This window comes from Ursus maritimus, unplaced genomic scaffold, assembly GCF_017311325.1.
Source record: "Ursus maritimus isolate PB19 unplaced genomic scaffold, ASM1731132v1 scaffold_6, whole genome shotgun sequence".
Classification (NCBI taxonomy): domain Eukaryota; kingdom Metazoa; phylum Chordata; class Mammalia; order Carnivora; family Ursidae; genus Ursus; species Ursus maritimus.
The window spans coordinates 51,092,635-51,112,983 of NW_024426774.1; the positions used below are offsets into that span (position 1 = coordinate 51,092,635).

Below are 20,349 nucleotides of genomic sequence, written 5' to 3' on the forward strand. Positions count from 1 at the left end.
TTCTCACTGAAGGCAAGCCAAGGTGATAAGATACATAGAATGGGGGATCAGATATCAAAAGTGATCAGATATGAAGGGTGGGGGATTTTTGCTAAACTGACTCAGCAGGATTCTTGCTAAGACTGAACTAAGTGGGCCAAGCACAGAGCCCAAGGTCAAGATCTAGTCAAAAGAGGACTCAGAGGAGCCTGGCTCGTGTTTGGCTAAGGATAGAGTCCCTGTCAATTAAAAGTACCCAAGCTCACTAAGTTAAACAACGACAATTTAAAACAATGAGCACCATCTCTACCTATCAATGGGATAGATTTCTCTTTTAACTGTACAGACTCAGTGTTTTTTGTTTGTTTTTTAGAGAGAAAGAGAGAGAGAGAGTACACATGATCAGGGAGGGGTAGAGGAAGAGAATATTAAGCAGACTCCACACCAAGTACATGGGAGCCATCTCACAACCCTGAGATCATGACCTGAGCTGAAATCCAGAGTTGGACGCTTAACTGACTGAGCTATCCAGGTGCCCGGACTGAATGTCTTCTTTTAAGATGAAAAGCTCCTTGAGAGCAAAGAGTGTATTTATTTTGTTCATTGCAATAAAATTTCTGGTGTGTATGTAACCCATGGTAGGTGTTTAATAAATATACGTTAACTGAAGCAACAGTGGAGAGCAAATTAGTATAACTTTCCTGGAGGAAACATAATTAAATATATATATATATATATATATATATATATATATGTATATATATACACAAAAGAAAATTATATACATGTAAATGTAATGTAAATGTATGAAATATACATGTAAAACATTAAAATTTTAAAATAAAATGATAAAATATTCAACAGTAAAGAACTGATTATTAAGCATCCACTAAAATAATGTTTCCGGAGAATATATAATGAAGTGGGAAATTATTAAATGAAAAAAATAATAGAATGGATCAAATATGCAATGGGATCTAATATGGTAAAAAAAAACCCAACTGTATTTATATACTGAAAAAAATGCTAAAAGGAAATTGATCAAAATAGCAGAAATAAATGGAAAGACATTCCATGCTCATGGATTGGAAGAATATTGTAAAAATATCTATACTACCCAAAGCAATCTACAGACTCAGTGAGATCCCTAACAAAATACCAATGGTATATTTCATATAAATAGAACAAAAAACCCTAAAATTTGTATGGAACCATAAAAGACCCCAAATAGCCAAAGCAATCTTGAGAAAGAACAAAAGCATCATGCTCCCTAATTTCAAACTATGTTACAAAGCTATATTAATTAAAACAGTATGGTACTGAGCTAAAACAAATATATCAATGTAACAGAACAGAGAGCCCAGAAATAAACCCCTGAATATATGGTCAATTAGTAAGACAAAGAAGCCAAGAATATGCAATGGGGAAAAAACAATCTCTTCAAGAAATGGTGCTGGAAAAACTGGACGGCCATATGCATAAGAATGAAAATGGACCACTATGTTACATTGTACACAAAAATCACCTCAAGATAGATTAAAGACTTGAACCTGAAACCATAAAACTAGAAGAAAACACAGGTAGTAAGCTCCTGGACACAGGTCTTGAAGATGATTTTTTAAAATCTAATACCAAAAGCAACAAGAACAAAAATAAACACCAAACTAAAAAGCTTCTGCACAACAAAGGAAACCATCAACAAGATGAAAAGGCAACCTACTGAATGGGCAAAAATGTTTGTAAATCATATATCTGATATTGGGCTAATAACTGAAACATAAAGAACTCATACAACTCAATAGCAAAAAACCCCTTGAACAATCCAATTAAAAGATGGCAGAAGAGGGGCACCCGGGTGGCTCAGTCGTTAAGCGTCTGCCTTTGGCTCAGGTCATGATCCCGGTGTTCTGGGATCGAGCCCCACGTCAGGCTCTTCCGCTGGGAGCCTGCTTCTTCCTCTCCCACTCCCCCTGCTTGTGTTCCCTCTCTCGCTGGCTGTCTTTCTCTCTGTCAAATAAATAAAATAAAAATCTTTAAAAAAAAAAAAAGATGGCAGAAGATGTGAACAGACATTTAAAAAAAAACCATACAGATAACAATAGGTACATAAAAAGATGTTCTATATTATTAATCACTAGGGAAATGCCAATCAAAACCACAATGAGATATCATCTCACACCTGTTAGAATGACTAGTATCAAAAAGACAAGAAATAACAAATGTTGGTGAGGGTGTGGAGAAAAGGGAACTCTTGTGCACTGCTGGTGGGAATGTAATTGGTGTTGACACTATGGAAAACAGTATGATGGTTCCTCAAAAATATTAAAAATAAAACTACCATATGATCCAGCAATTTTACCTCTGGGTATTTATCTAAAGGTAACAAAACCACTAACTCAAACAGATATCTGCATCCCCATGTTCATTACAGCATTATTTACAATAGCCAAGATATGGAAACAAGCTAACTGTCCATCAGTGGATGAATGGATAAAGAAATTGTGGCATATATATATATATATATACATATATATATATACGTATATATATACATATATATATACGTATATATATACGTATATATATACATATATATACACGTGTATATATACATATATATACACGTATATATATACATATATATATACATATATATACATATATATATACATATATATATAGTGGAATATTACTATATATATAATGGCATATTACTAATAACTGAAACATAAAAATATGTATTACATATATATATAATGGAATATTACTCAGCCATAGAAAAGAATGAGATCTTGCTATTTGTAACAACATGGATGGACCTAGAAGGCATCATGCTAAGTGAAGTAAGTCAGAAAAAGTCAAATACCATATGATCTCTCTTATATGTGGAATCTAAAAAATGCATATATTAAGCCTATAGGTACAGAGAACAGATTGATGGGTGCCAGAGTCAGGGACTGATGGGTGGGAGAAATGGGTGAATTGGGTTTTTTTGTCTGTTTGTTTAAATAAATCAAATTTAAAAAAAAGGACCTAGAGCTGTTTATTGGACACAGTAACGTGGAGAACTAATAGAGATGACAACGATAGACAACTGCACTGATGTGCTTTGCTGGAAAAAGGTGGAGAAAAATGGGGTAGTTACTGAAAGAGAATGAAAACTCAGGGTAAATTGATATTCAACTAGTGACATCAAAATAAACTGCAGGAGAAGGTGGAAATGAGTGACCTAGAGCATCTCGGGTGCCTTTCATAGCGTTAGGGAGGACTGAATATCCTGTACCTTTTCTTTATTAATCCTTTGAGATTTACTGATCATCAAACTTTCAGGTCTAGAAACTTTTGTGACAAAGGAATTCTTCTAAAAGAACATTTCTGTGGTTAATGAGACTATTAGAGCTCAATCTAATTAGGACCCTGATAAGAAGCATTAAATATGTTTCAGTATAGATTTTTTTCATTAAATCACTAACTCATTTGTTAAAAATATTTATTGAGCACCCACTATGTATGTGTGAGTCCACTGCAAAGGACAGAAAGATGAGTGTGATGTAATCCTGAAGGGATAAACAGGTTAACCAAGGCTATAATGGAGGTACATTCAAAGTTCTGCAGTAACAGTAAGTAGCAGAACACAGCAGAAGGAGTAGCTGAAAGATTTATAGGGCAACTAAAAAGAGAAAGGGGATTTAGACCTCCAATAGGCTGTTGGACTGGATATGCTGAGAGGTCCTTGAAATTTTGAGATTCATGAAAATAGTCAATGCAAAAAAAAAAAAAAGCCAATAGTAGTTATCTCTGAGTGATTTTTACTGAGTTGACTTTTATTCTTTATACTACTTTCTTCAATGATTATGTAATTACTTTTCTAACCAGAAAACAAGAACAATAAATGTTCTTGTTAAAAAAGGAAAATGGTCGTTGTAATTTCCCTTCTGCTAAACAGTGGTTCTCAAACTTGAATATGAATCAGAATTACCTGGATGGTTGGTGAAAGGGGATTGCTGCTCCCGCCCCTACCTAAATACCTTCTAGCTGTTTTTACTACGATTGTGCCTTTCTTACTATTTTTAGTTCCCTCTCTCATTTAATACACTTATTTTACAGGATATTTTAAATTCCTTGAAAGGATGATCATATTTTACTCACTTTTATTTATTTTTTTATTTATTATTTATTTTTTTAAAAGATTTTATTTATTTATTTTGACAGAGAGAGACAGCCAGTGAGAGAGGGAACACAAGCAGGGGGAGTGGGAGAGGAAGAAGCAGGTTCATAGCGGAGGAGCCTGATGTGGGGCTCGATCCCATAACGCCGGGATCACGCCCTGAGCCGAAGGCAGACGCTTAACCGCTGTGCCACCCAGGCGCCCCTGAAAATAAATTTCTGAAAACTGTATCTCTGTGTACCATTTTTAGTCCTGGAGAAAATACAACAATGACAAATATGTCAATTACATCTCAGAAGAGCAGGAAAAATATTTACATTTAAAAAAGGTTTTTTAAAATGTTAAACCAAAAGTGGAGTAAAAAAGTATATGGCTCTCCCCCTTAAGTGATGCATTTGATTAGTTCGTTATTTAGTAATCAAATAGTTAATGATCTGAGTGGGGCCTGATAATCCGTGTTTCTAGTAAATTCCAGTGGACTAAAAGCTGGCAATATAGAATGGTTACATGGTGTAGTTGAAAATGACGAGGGTTTTGAGGTCAGTCAGGTCTGCCTCTGCCCTTTACAGGCTCTGTGTAGCCATAGTTGACATACATTAACCCCGCTCAGCCTGTTTCCACATTGACAAAATTAAGGGTAATACACCCCTCATAGGTGTATTATGAAGACTGAATGATATGATTAAATACCCAACACAGTGTGGGCCTTAGGTAAGGTAGTTAATTCATGTTGGTCCCCTTTTCTTTGATTTTCTCTAAGGGTGCATCACACATTGCCATAACTGGGTTTACCGTGACACGAGTTAGCCACACCACAGGGCAAATCATTTTCTCCCAACAAACCATGCACATCCCTCTGCTACTAACAAAATATTCACTGTTCATCTATAAAATTGGGGATAATAGGATAATAGCATCTACCTTAATATAATAGATAATAGTATCTATTTTGCAGAGATGCATACAGGAGGATTAAACAAGATAATATGTTAAGTGCTTAATACAGTAACTGGCATATGGAAAATACTCACTAAATGTCACTTTTTTTCCCCCTTCTCTCTCTCTCTTTTTTTTTTTACGGGGTGGTGGGGGGAGGAGAGGGAGAGAGAGAATCTTAAGTAGGCTCCATGCCCAGCGCAGAGCCTGATCTCACAACCCTGAGATCATGACCTGAGCCAAAATCAAGAGTCGGCTGCTTAACTTACCGAGTCACCCAGGCGCCCTCCCCTTCTCTCTGATTAGGTATTTATCCATAGTATCTCCTAGACTAAGTTCAAAGGCTCACCTAGTCCAGAATACTTCAAATCAATTTTTCCACCTTATTCAGATTGCTCTGTTCTATGTCACATTTAATTTGAAGTCAATTATTTGGCGTATTTACATACTGGCAAAGGACACACACTATAGCTTTTGTATTGAATGCTCAAGGAGATAAGTAGAAGACTGTTCCTTACTCTGAGTACTTGAGATGACAATATACATGAAAAGTTGAATAGGAACGCAACGAAGGGTGGGACAAATCACACAGAAAGTAAGTGTAGTAGGAGTTTTGGGATGATGGTGGCTGGTCTGTGATTATTTTGCACTCAGCAACAAGAAAATTATTAAGAGTTGTAAGAGAGCACTGGTTTTATGGCTGAGAAAATAGGTCCAGAGATCTAAGTGGTCTAGGGCACAGCTATGGAGTGGCAGAGATTTCCTGTCTTCTGGTCCCTTGCTGCTTGCAGATATGTTTCTAACTATTTTCTAGTATTTTAATCAGTTTATATTTGTTCTTTCTAAGTAGGTAGTTCAGTGTAGCTAGTTAAACACTGGGCTCTAAAGCCAAAAAGTCTGGGTTTGAGCACTGGCTTTGCCAGTCACTATCTGTGTGACTTTGGACAACTTGTTTATCTCTATGCTTCAGATCCCCCATTTACAAAATGAGTACAATTACTATTACCTTATTTCATAGGGTGGTTATGAGGATCAAATAATTTATTATATGTAAAGGATTAAAAACTGGAGTTTTGTCATTATACTTATTAGTCTCTGAAAGAATGGAAAGCAAGAAATCCAGTGTACTGGATGTTTTTTCTTTCCAATCCAATGTTTTTTCTTTCTTTTGCTTCTTTTAAAAAAAAAACCTCCTCAAAGCATCAGGTGGATGCTTGTTAGCTGCCTTAATCCTATCACATAAAAACAAGTTTTTGTTCCTCAGAAGTGAGAGTTGGGATTTGCATAAGTCTGGCCTCGTCTGGTAACAGGAATGTCTAGAAAAGTAAAAACTGAGATAGCAACAGATTCTAGGACCCAACAGAACTTCAAAAAAGTCAGTCAAGATCAACAGATGTAGATAAAGATGGAGGTCAATGAATCTAATTCCAAATGAGCTTTCCCATCTATTTTAAGGTCTATTCCAAACTTCCTTAAGAGAAAATCTAGCCTTTTAAGGAAAGTGCAGAGAACATGCCTCCGTGGGCTTCCTTTGAGGGAATGTTTTAGCAGGTGCTGCATTCCACCCTGGAGGTGGCTGCATGAATTTGTGAACTGAGGTGACAACATTGACTCCCTCTGGAAGAAAAAATGCTGTCTCTACACAGGAAGCTTAACTACAAAGGCACTCCTTGAAAAAAGATGGGGGGGGGGAAGGAGGAGGAAGAGAGGGAGAAGGAAAAGAGGAAGGAGAAGCAGCAGTTCAGGGCTCAGTTCAACATTCAGATTAGAGAAGGCAAGAACCATTTTTTCCCCTGGAGTACCTCTCTGGCCTCTTCTCAAATGCCTGTTGAAAAAGTTCTGGGATGAAATACAAACCAAGAGCCCTATCACAGAATTAGGGAGAGCTGGTGGTGGTGAGAAATAACCTATATTCAGGTGGTTAGAAAAATCATAGATTTTTTTGCGGGGGGGGGCAGGGATTTGGAACTACTTTCAGCATCATCCATCAGGAAACCTAGGGATGGAGAAGGGTACTAACCGGCCTTCCAAATCTTCTGCATTTGGCTGATGAAAATCACGTTGTGGACTTTGGCACTCAGGCGGTATCAGGGTAAAATAAACATCAAGGAGGAAATCTTGAAGTGAAAAAGAAATAACAGAAGGTCAGCCTTGGGTTCTTTGTGAGGGGATTTGTGAAGGTCAGGCCCACCCATAGCATCAGCAAAGGGGAAAGAATTAAGCGTCACCGTCGGCAGCCGAGTCCTGAAGTTTGGGATCAGAGACAACGATTTGGATCTGCTGGTACCCTAGGATCTGCCCCGCACACACCCCTTAAGTTTCTCGGGTTCAAGTCTCGCCTGTAGATTCCCAGACGAAACACTGTCTTGTTAAGCTTTCTCACAGCGCCTAGCTCAGAGCTGACTGCTGAGCAGTTCTCATAACAACTGGGAGCAAAACAGCTTTTGAGGTTGCGGGCAGAAGGGCACAGATTTTACTTAGGGTTGGCGTTTGGGTGTGGCCTTGTACCAACTGCCAGCAAAATTCTCCCGACCACCCCTTGTCTTTCACTTTCTGCCCAGGTGACGTCGGTAAGCCCCGCAGGACAGGCTTGAGGCTAAGAGGTTAAGCCGCGTCCTTCAGGTGTCAGCCTCAATCCTTTTGGAAACAACAACCCCCAGAATCCCTTGTGCAGGGAGGTCAAGATGGCTCCAAAAGGGTGGAACATGCATCAGTTTCCTAGTCCTTGGTCGTCTCTTTACCGGATGTGTTTAAATAACCGAATCCCCACAAATGCACCACCCCACTAACCACCTTCGAGGCCAAGGAGGCCACCGCAGCCACCTCGCTCGCTCCTTCAGGGGGCATTCTGGGAGTTGTAGTCCAGCCTCTGAGTTGCGCCGAACTACCTTTCCCATGGTGCCATGCGGGTGCCATCGGGCGATAAAAGTTCTTTTCCAAAACTCTCTCCACTCTGAGACACCCCCCTCCCGGGTCCCCTTCTCTCCGACGACTCCTTCTCGTCTGTCGCGACTGAGCGGCAGCAACAGGAGGGCCTCCGCCCGTCGCCGCGCCGTCCCGAGAGGCACTTCCGGCGGCGGTTCACTTCCTGGTTGGGTGGATGGAGCCGGGCGGGAGCGCGCGCGGGGGAGGGGCGGCGGGTCAGTCTCCGCTGGGCGCTCCGGGGATCAGCTGGCGGGCGGGCGCCGAACGGGGCCCCGGCTCTCGCTGCAGCGCCGCCTCCTCTCCGCGTCGCAGGCCGGCCCGGCGGCCGTGACAATGTTGCAGGGCTGGTAGCTGGGCGCCAGCCGCCGAGCCGTCTCAAGTGGGTGCCGCCGGGATGCTGCCTCTCGGGGCGGCGGGGAGACCCAGGAGGAGGGGGAGGCAGTGCCCGGCTGGGTCGGCGCTACCCGAGGCGGCCGAATCCTTCCTTTTTCCGAGCCGCAGGCACGGGGGTCCCGGGCTCTGCCGGGTTTTCCGCCCCAGGGTTTTTCTCGCTAGGAAAATGCATGAAGCGTTTCCCTGGGATGATGGCTTTTGCTCTCTCTAGGACTCAGCGGTTGAATTCGTAAGTGTGTTACTGATTCATCCTCTCTCTCTTCTGTCATCACAGGTTTAAACTTACACGAATCGCTCTCTTGAGGAGGAGGGGACCGCGGCGCGATTGACACGCATATTCCTATAGGCATCCTCCCTCAGCCCCCACCCCCACGGCCGGATTCGGGTGGCTCCTCTCCGAGCTGAAATCCGAGAAGAAATCCTTGGATCTCTTGTTTTCTTAAAAAAAAAAAAAAAAAAAAATCCAGAAACCGTCGGTATTTTGCTTTACTGCTTCCTATTCGCAAGATGAAGAAGTTTTTCGACTCCCGGCGAGAGCAGGGCGGCTCTGGCCTGGGCTCCGGCTCCAGCGGAGGTGGGGGCAGCACCTCGGGCCTGGGCAGTGGCTACATCGGAAGGGTCTTTGGCATTGGGCGACAGCAGGTCACTGTGGACGAGGTGTTGGCGGAAGGTATGGTGGGACTCTTTCAGTGCGCCGTGAATTAAAATCTTATGCTGATGCAGCAAGACTGGTTTCTAGTTGTTCAGTGTATGAATGGGTTTTGACCAATTGACCCTCCCTTCCCCCTTCCCTTGCTCAGTGAATCATTGTCCTTGAGAAATTTAAAACTGAGATTTGAAAGTGACAGGGCTTGTGGGGTGGAAGGACGTTGCTGGAAATTGTTTACCGAGTGGCCTTTTATTTTATTATTTTTTAAAAAATTGGCAAGCCAATTCTTGTCTGCCTCACTGAATTATAAGGATCAGATGAGAAAACGTATGTGTGAAAGTGTAAAGCTTCACGTCAGATGTAGGGTGCTAGGCTTGTCATCCTCCTTAAACTTGAAATTGTGATGTGAGGGCTGAAGGGTGGAGATGGAGTAGCTTTAAGAAGAGAGAGGGTTTTCTCCTTCTGCCCAACTTTCCCACTCCCTGGAGCAGGCATTTGAAGAAGAGAGGATTTTCAGAGAATGGGAATATGTCTTTCTAAGAGCCAAGGCTCTTGGTGGATTTGACTAGTTTTGTTTCCTGACCCAACTGTAATCAGGTCCCCAGGATGTAGCCAAGATAACAGAAATTACATGTGATAAATGTGGTTATTTTGAAACCAGTCTGCTAGGCCCCTCTTCCTTCTGTTTTAGTTTTTATTTTTATTTTTTAGCCAAAAGAATTACTTGAGAATGGCATCTGATTTTTGTTTTTCTTCTATTGGAGATGTTATTTAGATCTGCTGTGTAAATTCTCTCCATGTGTGTTCATCTGTATATCTATAGATATGTAAATATATATTTTTATCCCTGAGGCTTTCTGGAAATCTTTGCATGTATCTTTTGGTAACCTTAACCTCGACCTTCATAATTATGCTAGACTCATACTTTTCACAGCCCATTGCCTGCCTTGTGTGCTTTTATTTTTAATAAAAGCAGCAATTTCCTTGGCATGAAGCTCTTCAAACTAATTGGATGGGGCCAACATGCTGTAGGTTGTGTTATCGGCTGAGAGGGGATGGGGGAAGGGGGAGGCTTCTGTTACTGCAACATGGTGGTTTTAGGGGGACAGTTTATTAGCTGGAGAAGGAGCCCTTTTGCAAGCTAAGGTTGAAGCAAAGGTCCTAACCTGGGCCTGGGAGATGCCCGTCATGGTGAGTGTTGCAGGCGGGTGGGTTGAGAGGAAGAAGCTGTGTTTGGCTCTCAGCTTGTGCAAGTACTGGGTTCAACTTGGGCCCATTTTTCTGGGGTTAGGGTGGAAGCCTTTACTTTAAAAACACTAAAAAAAAAAAAAAAGATCTGATAATGAATGTCCTTGTGCAATTCTTGCTCTTTTCCATTCTTAGCCCTGTTCTAGCTGGATTTAATCCGGGGCCTGAGTCACTGTCCCTCTGGATCTTTCCTTGTGGGCTTTGGTGCAGGATGGGAGATGCTTCTGTGCCCGCTGCCAGATCCGCACCCTTGAGTCTGATCTGTGTCTTTCATCCCTGTGCTAAAGCCCTTAACTGCAGTGGGATGGGAAAGGAGTATGTGAGAGAGAAATCAGGAGGGATGAGGGGACGCAGAGCTCTTTCCTTCTTTGAATGGCTTCTGCTGACCTTATAGCCCAGGAGCATTTTGTTCAGCTGGGACATTGTCTCATTGTGTAGTTGGTGCTACCCTAAGCAGTGCCTGTTCTCAGAGTCTGAATGATGGGGAAGAGAAAAGGTAAAATTGGTCTTTGTTATCTAGGCTGTCCTCCTCTTCCCTGGAATTCATCCCTGAAAACTGCACATCATGCATTATGGTATTTTTATGTGGAACTTAGGGCTTGCAGCTCTGCATTCATTTATTCATTCAACAAGCAGTTATGGAGTATTTATGATGTGCCAAGCACTGTGCTCGGCCCTGGGGATATGACATAAAACTAGCTGCTATCGTTTGTAAACTACGTTGAGAGATGGAAAACAGTCAGTTAGAATAGAGTGATATGTGCTATCATGGAGATAAGCTTAGGGTGCAGTGGCCCCCAGTTTTAGAGAGCCAAGAATTGCTTTCCGCAGGAAGTGACTGACCAAAGAATGAGTAGGAGTTATCCAGGTGTGGAGACAGCCTGGACCAAGACTCAGAGCAGCAGGAGAGAGTCTCGTGTAAAACTGGGTCTGCTGATATTGCCCTCTTTATAGTCTTTGACTGTAAGTGAGTTTGAATTTGTGGCTCATAGAAGTATATAGCTATGTAGGAGTCTGTATACAAAGTATTTATGTAGCACCTACTAAACCACTAAGTTCTGAGAGGGATAACAGGGAGGTCTAAAGGGTGATGTCTGCCTTTAAGGAGCTGCCAGTGCAGTTGGTAAGATGAGGCAAATATTCACAAATATAGTACAGCATGGTTACCAGCACTGTCTGCAGAGTCAGGCAGATCTAGGTTCGAATTCTGCGTCTGTTCTTTACTAGTTGTGAAACCTTGGATAAGACATTTCAAATCTCTTTTGAATCTGTTTCCCTGTGGCAGTGGTTCTTAAAAGTGTGGAGTCCTGGATCAGCAGCCTCAGCATCACACGGAAGCTTGTAGGAAATGCAAATTAGGCCTCACCCCATAAACCATGAGGGAAGGGCTTTAACAGATTCCTGGAGAGATTCTGATGCAAGCTAAAGTTGGAGAATCCCTATCCCATGCAGTGGTGGTGAAGATCAAGTGAGGCAATGTATGTGAATTATTTAACATTTTCAGGTGTTCAATGAGTGGTAGTCATTATTTGCCAGCAACGTTATATCCTATATGTACTTAAGGGGGAGTGGAGGGGAATGGGAAGGTTAGTTTGGCCACAGCAATCTGCAGCAATCCTTTTCCCCATTGTGGGTGGACAGAGTCAGATATTTCTCTGCAGAAGCCTCACTGGCTCCTTGAAGGGTCAACAGATGTTTTGGGTAACCATGTTCCTTCCTGCACCCTCTTCTCTTTGAGTCCCCAGGTGTGGATGTAACCACCAGTTCCAGCGACAGTTGTCCAAGGATGATAAGGATTGTGCATCGAGTTTCCAGGGCAGTAACCAGGCAGTTTGGGGAGAGCGGGCTTTAAACACAGACTCTTGAGGACACATCCCACCTGTCATCCCTGTTTCTCTAATGTGGGTATCAGTCTATGCTTTATAGTGAGGAATGCAAGAACACCGAGGAAGAGGTGCTGAAATAAGACAGGAGAATGCGTGGGCTGCCGTGTCTCCATCAGCATCAGCCCTGCTCGCCTGCTTTCACTAACTAGTGCGTTGGGGCTTGTTTGGGGGAAGTGAAGGCTCTAGACCACGAGTTCAGAGGGATATGGCTGTCTCCAGGCTGGGTGCAGAGGAGGTTATTTTCTCTGGCTTCCTTAGTGAGGATGCCATGATGACTTCCTAATCATGTCTGAGGTCGTGGGCATGTGATGTCAAGGGAAGATTTGGTTTAAGCTTCTGGAATGAGCTCAATGGGAAAATTGGAGCAATGCTCAGAGAAGGACTAGAGAGCTGTGCTTTTGTTGTACGTCCTTAGCTATATGAGGACTTACATCCAAGCTTTATTTTTTTTTATTTTTTTTGCTTTTATTTTATTTTATTTTTTTAATGATTTTATTTATTTATTTGACAGAGATAGAGACAGCCAGCGAAAGAGGGAACACAAGCAGGGGGAGTGGGAGAGGAAGAAGCAGGCTCCTAGCAGAGGAGCCTGATGTGGGGCTCGATCCCATAACGCCAGGATCACGCCCTGAGCCGAAGGCAGACGCTTAACCGCTGTGCCACCCAGGCGCCCCTACATCCAAGCTTTAAACAGTAAATGTTTGTTGAATACCTGCTGTGTCCAAGACCACTTTCCAGAACTGCGTCAGTTCTATATGAGGTAGACCGCGTACGCCATCAGAGCAGTTTCCTTACTTCCACTGAAGGAATCCAGGTCTAGATTTAATGAGAACTAGTGAGTGAGTTTCCATACTAGTAAACTGACAATTTTTCCTTCCAACATCACAAGGTAGTTTTAAACACCTAAAACAAACATATGTGTACATGTATGTTATGTCTGTGTACACATACATGTAGCCTATAATTACATCGTGTTTGTATTGATATACAGCACACATGTATTCATTTAGTGAATGTTTGTTAGGCCTTCTTTGTGGTAGGCACTGCATTAGATTCCAGAATTACTAAGATGAATAGGATGTGGGCCTGGCTCTTAAGGAGCTCATAGACCAACAAATAACCCTAAGATCAGTGTCCAGCACTTGGCATGGCCCTTGGTATACAGTAGATGATAACGAGATGTTATGAGGTGATAAAGAGAAAGGGCCTAAGGGCCGGGGTTTATAGATGAAGTGTGGTTTGAGCAGGAATGGAAATTGCCCAGCAGATGGTCCAGATGAGGGTTACCCAAGGCCTTCCCAGCAGAGAGAGTAGCATATGCAAATGTGGAGTGGTGAAACAGTATGATGAGTTTAGGGATACTGACTAGTCTAGTGCTATCATCTGGGTTAGTACAAGTTTCCCTTTCAGAAGCAAGGAAGGAAGGACATGGAATGGTAGAAGAAGGTACATTTGTTCCCTGGCTGTTCACTTGGTGCTTGCTTTCTTCAGTGGCCCTGGGTCTTTCGAGTAACTGTTGAATAGCTCTCCAGTGTGCATTGCTACCCTCTGTGCCTCAGCCCTATGCTAATTGTGGGGCAAGGGAGGGAATAGTGTTTGGGGGCAGGGGAGCGGTCCTGAAGGTTCAGTGAGAGGCAAGCAGCTTGAAGGAGAAGCAGGTGGGGGAGTGGGATGACCAGTGTTACAGAAAGGAGTGGACGTGGGAGAGAGTGAGGATATGTGACCAGAGCAGAAGGTATGTTGGAGAGAAAAGAAGAGGCAGTAAGGTTATGGAGAGCTTTAGTGCCAGGCAGAGAGGTTGGCTCTAAGCACCTGAGGTCTTCTCTGACGCAAACACCAGTTTGATCCCTCCCACTTCAGATGTCTTTGCCTGCTGGGAAGTCTGGTTTTTTAGTGGCAACTGCAGATTTTCAGGGGGTGGTTTGTGAATGGTGTCTTCTTCCTGGCTTCGGGCATGATGACGGTTATAGCTTTGCTAAATATAGCCAAATCTAGAATTCAGAAATGAAATCCAGAATAAGCAATTGCATGGTCAAAGCCTTTCCTTTGGTCTTTCCAACAAAGTCACACTCATTTAATGAGAGATGATAAAGTTTCACATGGGTTTTGAGTGGGAGGTTATGAGGGGAGGCGTCCATTTGTACCTCAGTAGCTAAGACTGCATGGAGAGTACACAGGAAAAGCTTGATAAACGTTCATCCGGGACATGTGAAATATGACTGCATCAGAGCAGTCATTGCAGTATTTGAAAGGTGACCCCTCAGAGAGGGGACTAACACCACCGCGTACCTTCATTTTGTGCTCTTCACAGGATAAATGCTTTCTGAGCCTGCTTAAGAAATAACTGTGACATCTGCATCTGAAAGAGCCCAACAGTGATAATAATGGAAATGGTATTGTCTATCGAAGTAGCATCTGGCACTGTGAAGTAGCAAAGAGTAGCCTTCAGGCTGCTTTTCTGGAGCCATTTTTTTGGTGTGGTGGAAGGAGCACTGCCGTCTAACTGGGGGGCTCAAGGTTTGTTGGTTCATTCGTTGCTGTATCCAGTAACCATTACCGAGCGCTTACTATGTGCTGGGCGTGAGCCAGTGATCAATAAGACTCTGCTTTGAGGAACTCCAGTGTTAGAACTTCAGATGCATGAGCCGGTAGCTCCCAGGGCTGGAGTGGACGGTTATAAAAGGGGGAGGGGAACAGACATGAGGCAGAATTAATTTTGTCGGGTCAGGAGCTGTCAGGGAAAGCTAAAGAAAGGCGATATTTGAGGTAGGTCTTCAAAAATAAGAACTTACCATAGATGGACAAGAGAGAACTTTCAAGGCGGAGAGAAGAACATGGGCAAAGACAAAAAGCAGGGAAGTGCACTGCTTGCTGGGAGCTTTATGTTTTGAGATAGCATAATCTGTTAGTGGTCCAGGGCTATGCTGTCCAATAAAGTAGCCATAGCCACAGATGGCTGTTTAAATTTAAATTATCAAAATTAAAATTCAACTTTAATTCTTCAGGCACACTAGCCACTTTAAAGTTGCTTAATAGCCACATGTGGCTAGGACCTACAATTTTGGACAGCACAGATAGAAAATATTTCATCATCACAGAAAGTTCTATTAGTGTTGGTTTAGAGCAGTGGTCCCTAAACTTTTTGCATAGAATGGCACTATCAGTTAAACATTTAATCCCTTTGTTATATATATGCTTGTTTGTTTATACATTATATGCATGTCCTGCTGTCATTAGCTGATATCTGAAGGCACAGAATACTTAAAATGAAGTTCATCATTTATGATAGTAGAGGCAAATCTGTATTTTAAGTTATCTGGATAGGTTTTGGTGAATTTCTTGTCATATCTTACTAGATTTTAATTGTTTCTACATTGTAATGTGACTGATGAAAAGTACACCAGGAGGGACGCCTGGGTGGCTCAGTTGGTTAAGCATCTGCCTTTGGCTCAGGTCATGATCCCAGGGTCCTGGGATCGAGCCCCACATCGGGCTCCTTGCTCAGCGGGGAGCCTGCTTCTCCCTCTCCCTCTGCCTGCTGCTCCCCCTGCTTGTGCTCCCTCTGTCTATGTTTCTGTCAAATAAATAAATAAAATCTTAAAAAAAGAAAGAAAGAAAAGTACACCAGGAATAGAAATGAGGCACTGACATATTTTTGTTGTTCGGGTATGCTTATGTTATCTTTAAGGTATCTTTGCAGGAATCTTCTTAAGCCCCTTGTTTGTTTTATGACGATTAATTCACATAAAACAAATGTGATCAGTAAATCCACCTAACCAAGCCCGTGAACTGTAGTACATCTCAGTCCGTGTCCGCTCGTGCTGTGGAGCTTCCGTTCTTTCCTCATTATTCCATCAGATTCATATGAGACCCAGGACTGACATAGAGACTGGAAGGGAGCACTAGTGTTGGGCCATCTAGTAAGTATTAATAAAGATAAAATCTTATTTTTTAAGATGGAAATTAATATAGGTAGAGTCTCATCTGTGTCTTTTTCTACCCCAGTGGATTGTTTTGTGTACCTGTGTTTGGAGACCACTGGTCTAGAGCAGTGGCTCTCAACCAAGAGCAGTTATCCCCAGGTGACATTTAGTAATGTCTGGAGACATTTGTGGTTGTTACAAGGTGGGAGGTAATACTGGCATCTAGGGGGTATAGGCCACAGATGCTGCTAATAAGCATCCTACAGTGAACCCAGTAGCCCTCCCTTCCCGCCACAACAAAAAATTATCCAGCCCAAAATGTCAGTAGTGCCAGGGTGGCGCAACATGACGTGTTGACCATTGTGGGGAAAGAGAGAGGAGTCAGGGATGGCTCGGAAGGGTCTAATCTGACTTCAGGCGAATCACTTCATTTTTAAATTCATTTTCTCAGAATCAATGAGCTGTAGTCTTTCTGTTTAACCTGTTATGGTTAAAAATCTTTGTCATTTTCTGTATAAAATGGCTACTTCCAGAAATAAACCAGTGAACTGCAGGAGACAGAATGGTAAGTCTTTGCAGGCTCTGGCCAAGGGAGTTGTAACTCTACTCTACCACTGGCTGAATAGGGATTATGAACTTTAGACAATTCTCTTTATATTCTCATGGCTTATATCTGAGCAACCCCAAAGTATTGTGGAAGCATTTTCTGACTTGAATTGCTTATAGGGAGGTTCAATTGGGAAGGGTTATTAAAAATCAGAATGTTGTGAGAGAAGATGTTGATAATCCTTTGTACAAAGAAGAATTTTCAGGAAGGGTCTAGCACTTGCAATTAGGGATACTGGGTTCAAGTTCTTTGACAACCGTTTGCCGGTGTAGCTTTGGGGAAATCATTTAACCAGTGTCAGCCACTGGTTCCTAATTTGTAATAAATGTCTTTCCTGCCTCTGTAGGGATGTTGTGACCATGACACAGGAGGGTATAGGTATAATGCAGAGTGCAGAAGAGAGAGCTTGCCCTGCCAGCCAGGAGTAGCAAGGGTTACTGAGCATCTGTGGTATTTTCAGCTCTAAGATGCTGTGGCATACAGAGAAATAATGGAAGATTTGGCTCCTGCCGTCCTTGTTGACATAATGTGGGTAATACACACGAAACAAAAGCACCCTACAACAGGGTGTGTGGTGTAGTCTCTGAATTCTGGAGGTGTTGAGGGGAAGGAGATCAGTGAGGACTGCAATGGTTAGGAAACATTTTGTGAAGGTGGATTGTTCTTAATGGAGTCTTCTCTGGAACCCCTTCTTCGAGTAACCTTGTTTTAGGGAACACGTCTAGTTCTGCACGTTTGCATATGTTATATTCTTAGCAAAGTTGAAGTGAGTATTGCAACATTTTTGGTTTCTTTTGAGGAATAAAATTGCCTACATAAATAAATCATATGTTCTGTGCTTATACCCTAAGTAAAAAAGCCTTTTCATTCCATGTGATTTCAAATCGCTTAGCAATCCTGGCTGCGGTATTTTGTGCCTCCTTCTCCCCCCTCCAGTATCTTTAGTATTACTAGTCTGCTATCTTTATTTTTAGCGTATTATGTACACTTTAAACAATCTCAGTTCTTCTTTTGAGTTATGGACAATTGTTAGGAAAGAGGAGTCCTTATGAGTGAGACTTCCACCTTTGCAGATGGCGAATTCCTCAAGTTGGAACAAAGTTTAAAGAGAAAATCTGGAGTTTCATTCGGGACCTGCTGTGAGTGAATCAGCCTGAACTGGTCAGTTTTCTCCTTGGGCTCTGAGTTAACCTTGGCAGACAGTGGATGGCAATGCCAACTGAAGCTTTGTTATTCATGATTTCTGAAGAGCCGAGAGATAATTGGATGAAAGAGTTTATGGCATCCCTATATTATTATCATAGAAGGCCAAGCATAGCATTGATGTTAGATTATCATTTGTAATTATAATGATCTTAAATAATGATGCCTTTCATCTAGGACTTGAATCCTGGGGAAAGCAATATAATGCCATGTAATTTTGTTTGCTGCCTGTTTTTGAGGATTCTTACGGCTATTGTACTGGGACCTTTAGGGTGAGAGAGAGATTATTGTCCCTCTGGTACAGAGCATGAATTTGAGAACAAAATGGAGACTTTATTACCCTTTGGGAACAAGAAAAAAGAAGAGGACTCTGGCCTCATCAGTTGGGCCCCTATTGGAGGATTGGGGCTTAAGCAACATTTACAGAGGTGGCAAGTCTCCTGCAGTTCCCCCAACTCATCATTTTCTCTGGTCAGTGAAACTTGTTGGTTCAGGAAGTGCTGATTATCCGACCGGTTTGTTAGATTTGTTTAATTTCCCCTTGCCTAACCCTGTTCCTCAGATCTTTGTCCTCTAATGTTTTTAGAAGCCTGGGCATCTTGGTAGTGGGGATTAGGATCAGATGGAGAAATAATTCCATCTGACCTTTTGGCTATGGAATAATCTTGGTTTGACCAGAAGGGGTAACTCAGTACCTGCTATCCGGTACTGTCTTTCCTCCCTTGTACCCCGGAATAATGGAAGCACTGTGGTGTTCTCCTTAGGAGAAGACTTCAGAGGTTAGCCCCATGTGCGGTGGTTTAAAAGCCCGGTAATTGGAGCTAGGCAGCCCTTGGCCTGAATCCTGGACCTGTGATGTTGGGCAGTGAAGATCCTGGCTTCATTTATAAAATATGGATAATACTATGGGTGGTTTTAAGGATTAGATGAAATTATGCAAAGTGCTTACCATAGTGCCTAGCGTATAGTTAGCAGTCTATAAATGGTAACTTAGTATTGGCGTGCATGAATTTTGTCTTTATTAGGCAGTATTTGTTTTGCTGTGTGTGTAACCTGGTGAAGTTAGTGTCTTGGAGATACACACACACACACACACACATACATATATATCTGTCAATCTCAAAAGCAGAAATATGAGTTACAAGTATCTTAACTCTATAAAGGAACTCAAACTATTTAAATGAATGTTATACTCTGGAGATAGATAGATAGATAGATAGATAGATAGATAGATAGATATAGATGAGGAATAAGGAGAAGAGAAAGAATCTCGGATAAATATTGTGGTTTGATTTTTTTTTCCTGCTTGAAAGCCACCCGCGTGTTGGAAAAATTTCCTCAACCTGTCATGTTATTATTAGTATGAAGGTCCTCTCTGCCCCTGAGGAACGTCTGATCCCAGCTGCCTCTCCAGCTTCAAATTCTTAACACTCTAACACAGGTTATCTGCTTCGTTCAGGCCTGTGCCCTCCTCCTCTCCCTTGTACTACGGATTTAGTTCTTTCCAGCGCTTCACTCATAGTGCTCCCTCTACCTGGGATCCCCTCCCTGCCTTGCCCACCTATCTTAATCCCACCTAACCTCCTTGTAGTCGATCCGTCTCTCCTTCTGTCCTGTGGTTGCTTGTCATTCTTGCTGCCTTTGTTGACTGTTGGGGCTCATAAGCTCAAAGTTTTGCTTTGCTATTTATCTGCTCATTTGTTTCCACTTTCTAGTGTTAGATAATTCTTAGAAGGCAGAATGTAAACCTTAGGCTTCTTTTGTATCCAGAACTCTTACATTTGAACAATGCAACAGTGGGTACTGGAGAATAAATTAACTGAAGAAATAATGCAGTAAATCAATACTAATTCAGATTTACTGGGTAGGCAAATGTGGGATATACAGACCTCCCTATTCCTTTTTTTTTTTTTTTTAAGATTATTTATTTATTTATTTGACAGAGATAGAGACAGCCAGGGAGAGAGGGAACACAAGCAGGGGGAGTGGGAGAGGAAGAAGCAGGCTCATAGCGGAGGAGCCTGATGTGGGGCTCGATCCCAGAATGCCGGGATCACGCCCTGAGCCGAAGGCAGACGCTTAACTGCTGTGCCACCCAGGGGCCCCCAGACCTCCCTATTCCTATTCCAGTAATATAGTAGGTTTGGGACATTATTACAATGATAAGAGCTATCAAATCTTGTAGGTTTTTGGTAAAGTTGAAAAATAACAATTCAAACCAAAGTAGAACACCTTCCAGAAAATCACATAACTCTCTTTATTGGTTGTATTCAATTATGGATACCTAAATCTATCAATCTCAAAAGTAGAGATACAAAGAATAGATAAATACAAAAGTATTTATACAAAGTATAAATATCTTAAATATATAAAGGAACTCTAAAACTATTTCAGTCTATATTGTGAAGATGGAGAAGATTAGGTCAAGTATC

General features: G+C 42.1%; 1 protein-coding gene across 34 annotated transcripts in view; it reads left to right on the top strand.

Annotated features, from left to right (window-relative positions):
- The first annotated feature begins 8,244 nt into the window (after positions 1 to 8,244).
- The window catches only part of AAK1 (AP2 associated kinase 1), a 163,319-nt gene continuing 151,214 nt past the window's right edge, over positions 8,245 to 20,349 (top strand). For all 34 annotated transcript variants that reach the window (XM_040623349.1, XM_040623353.1, XM_040623354.1 and 31 more), the window contains exons 1-2: positions 8,245 to 8,387; positions 8,676 to 9,071. In XM_040623349.1, coding sequence (XP_040479283.1) covers positions 8,909 to 9,071 — 163 coding nt within the window. In that variant the 5' untranslated portion in view covers positions 8,245 to 8,387; positions 8,676 to 8,908. The remainder of the gene's footprint in view (positions 8,388 to 8,675; positions 9,072 to 20,349) is intronic.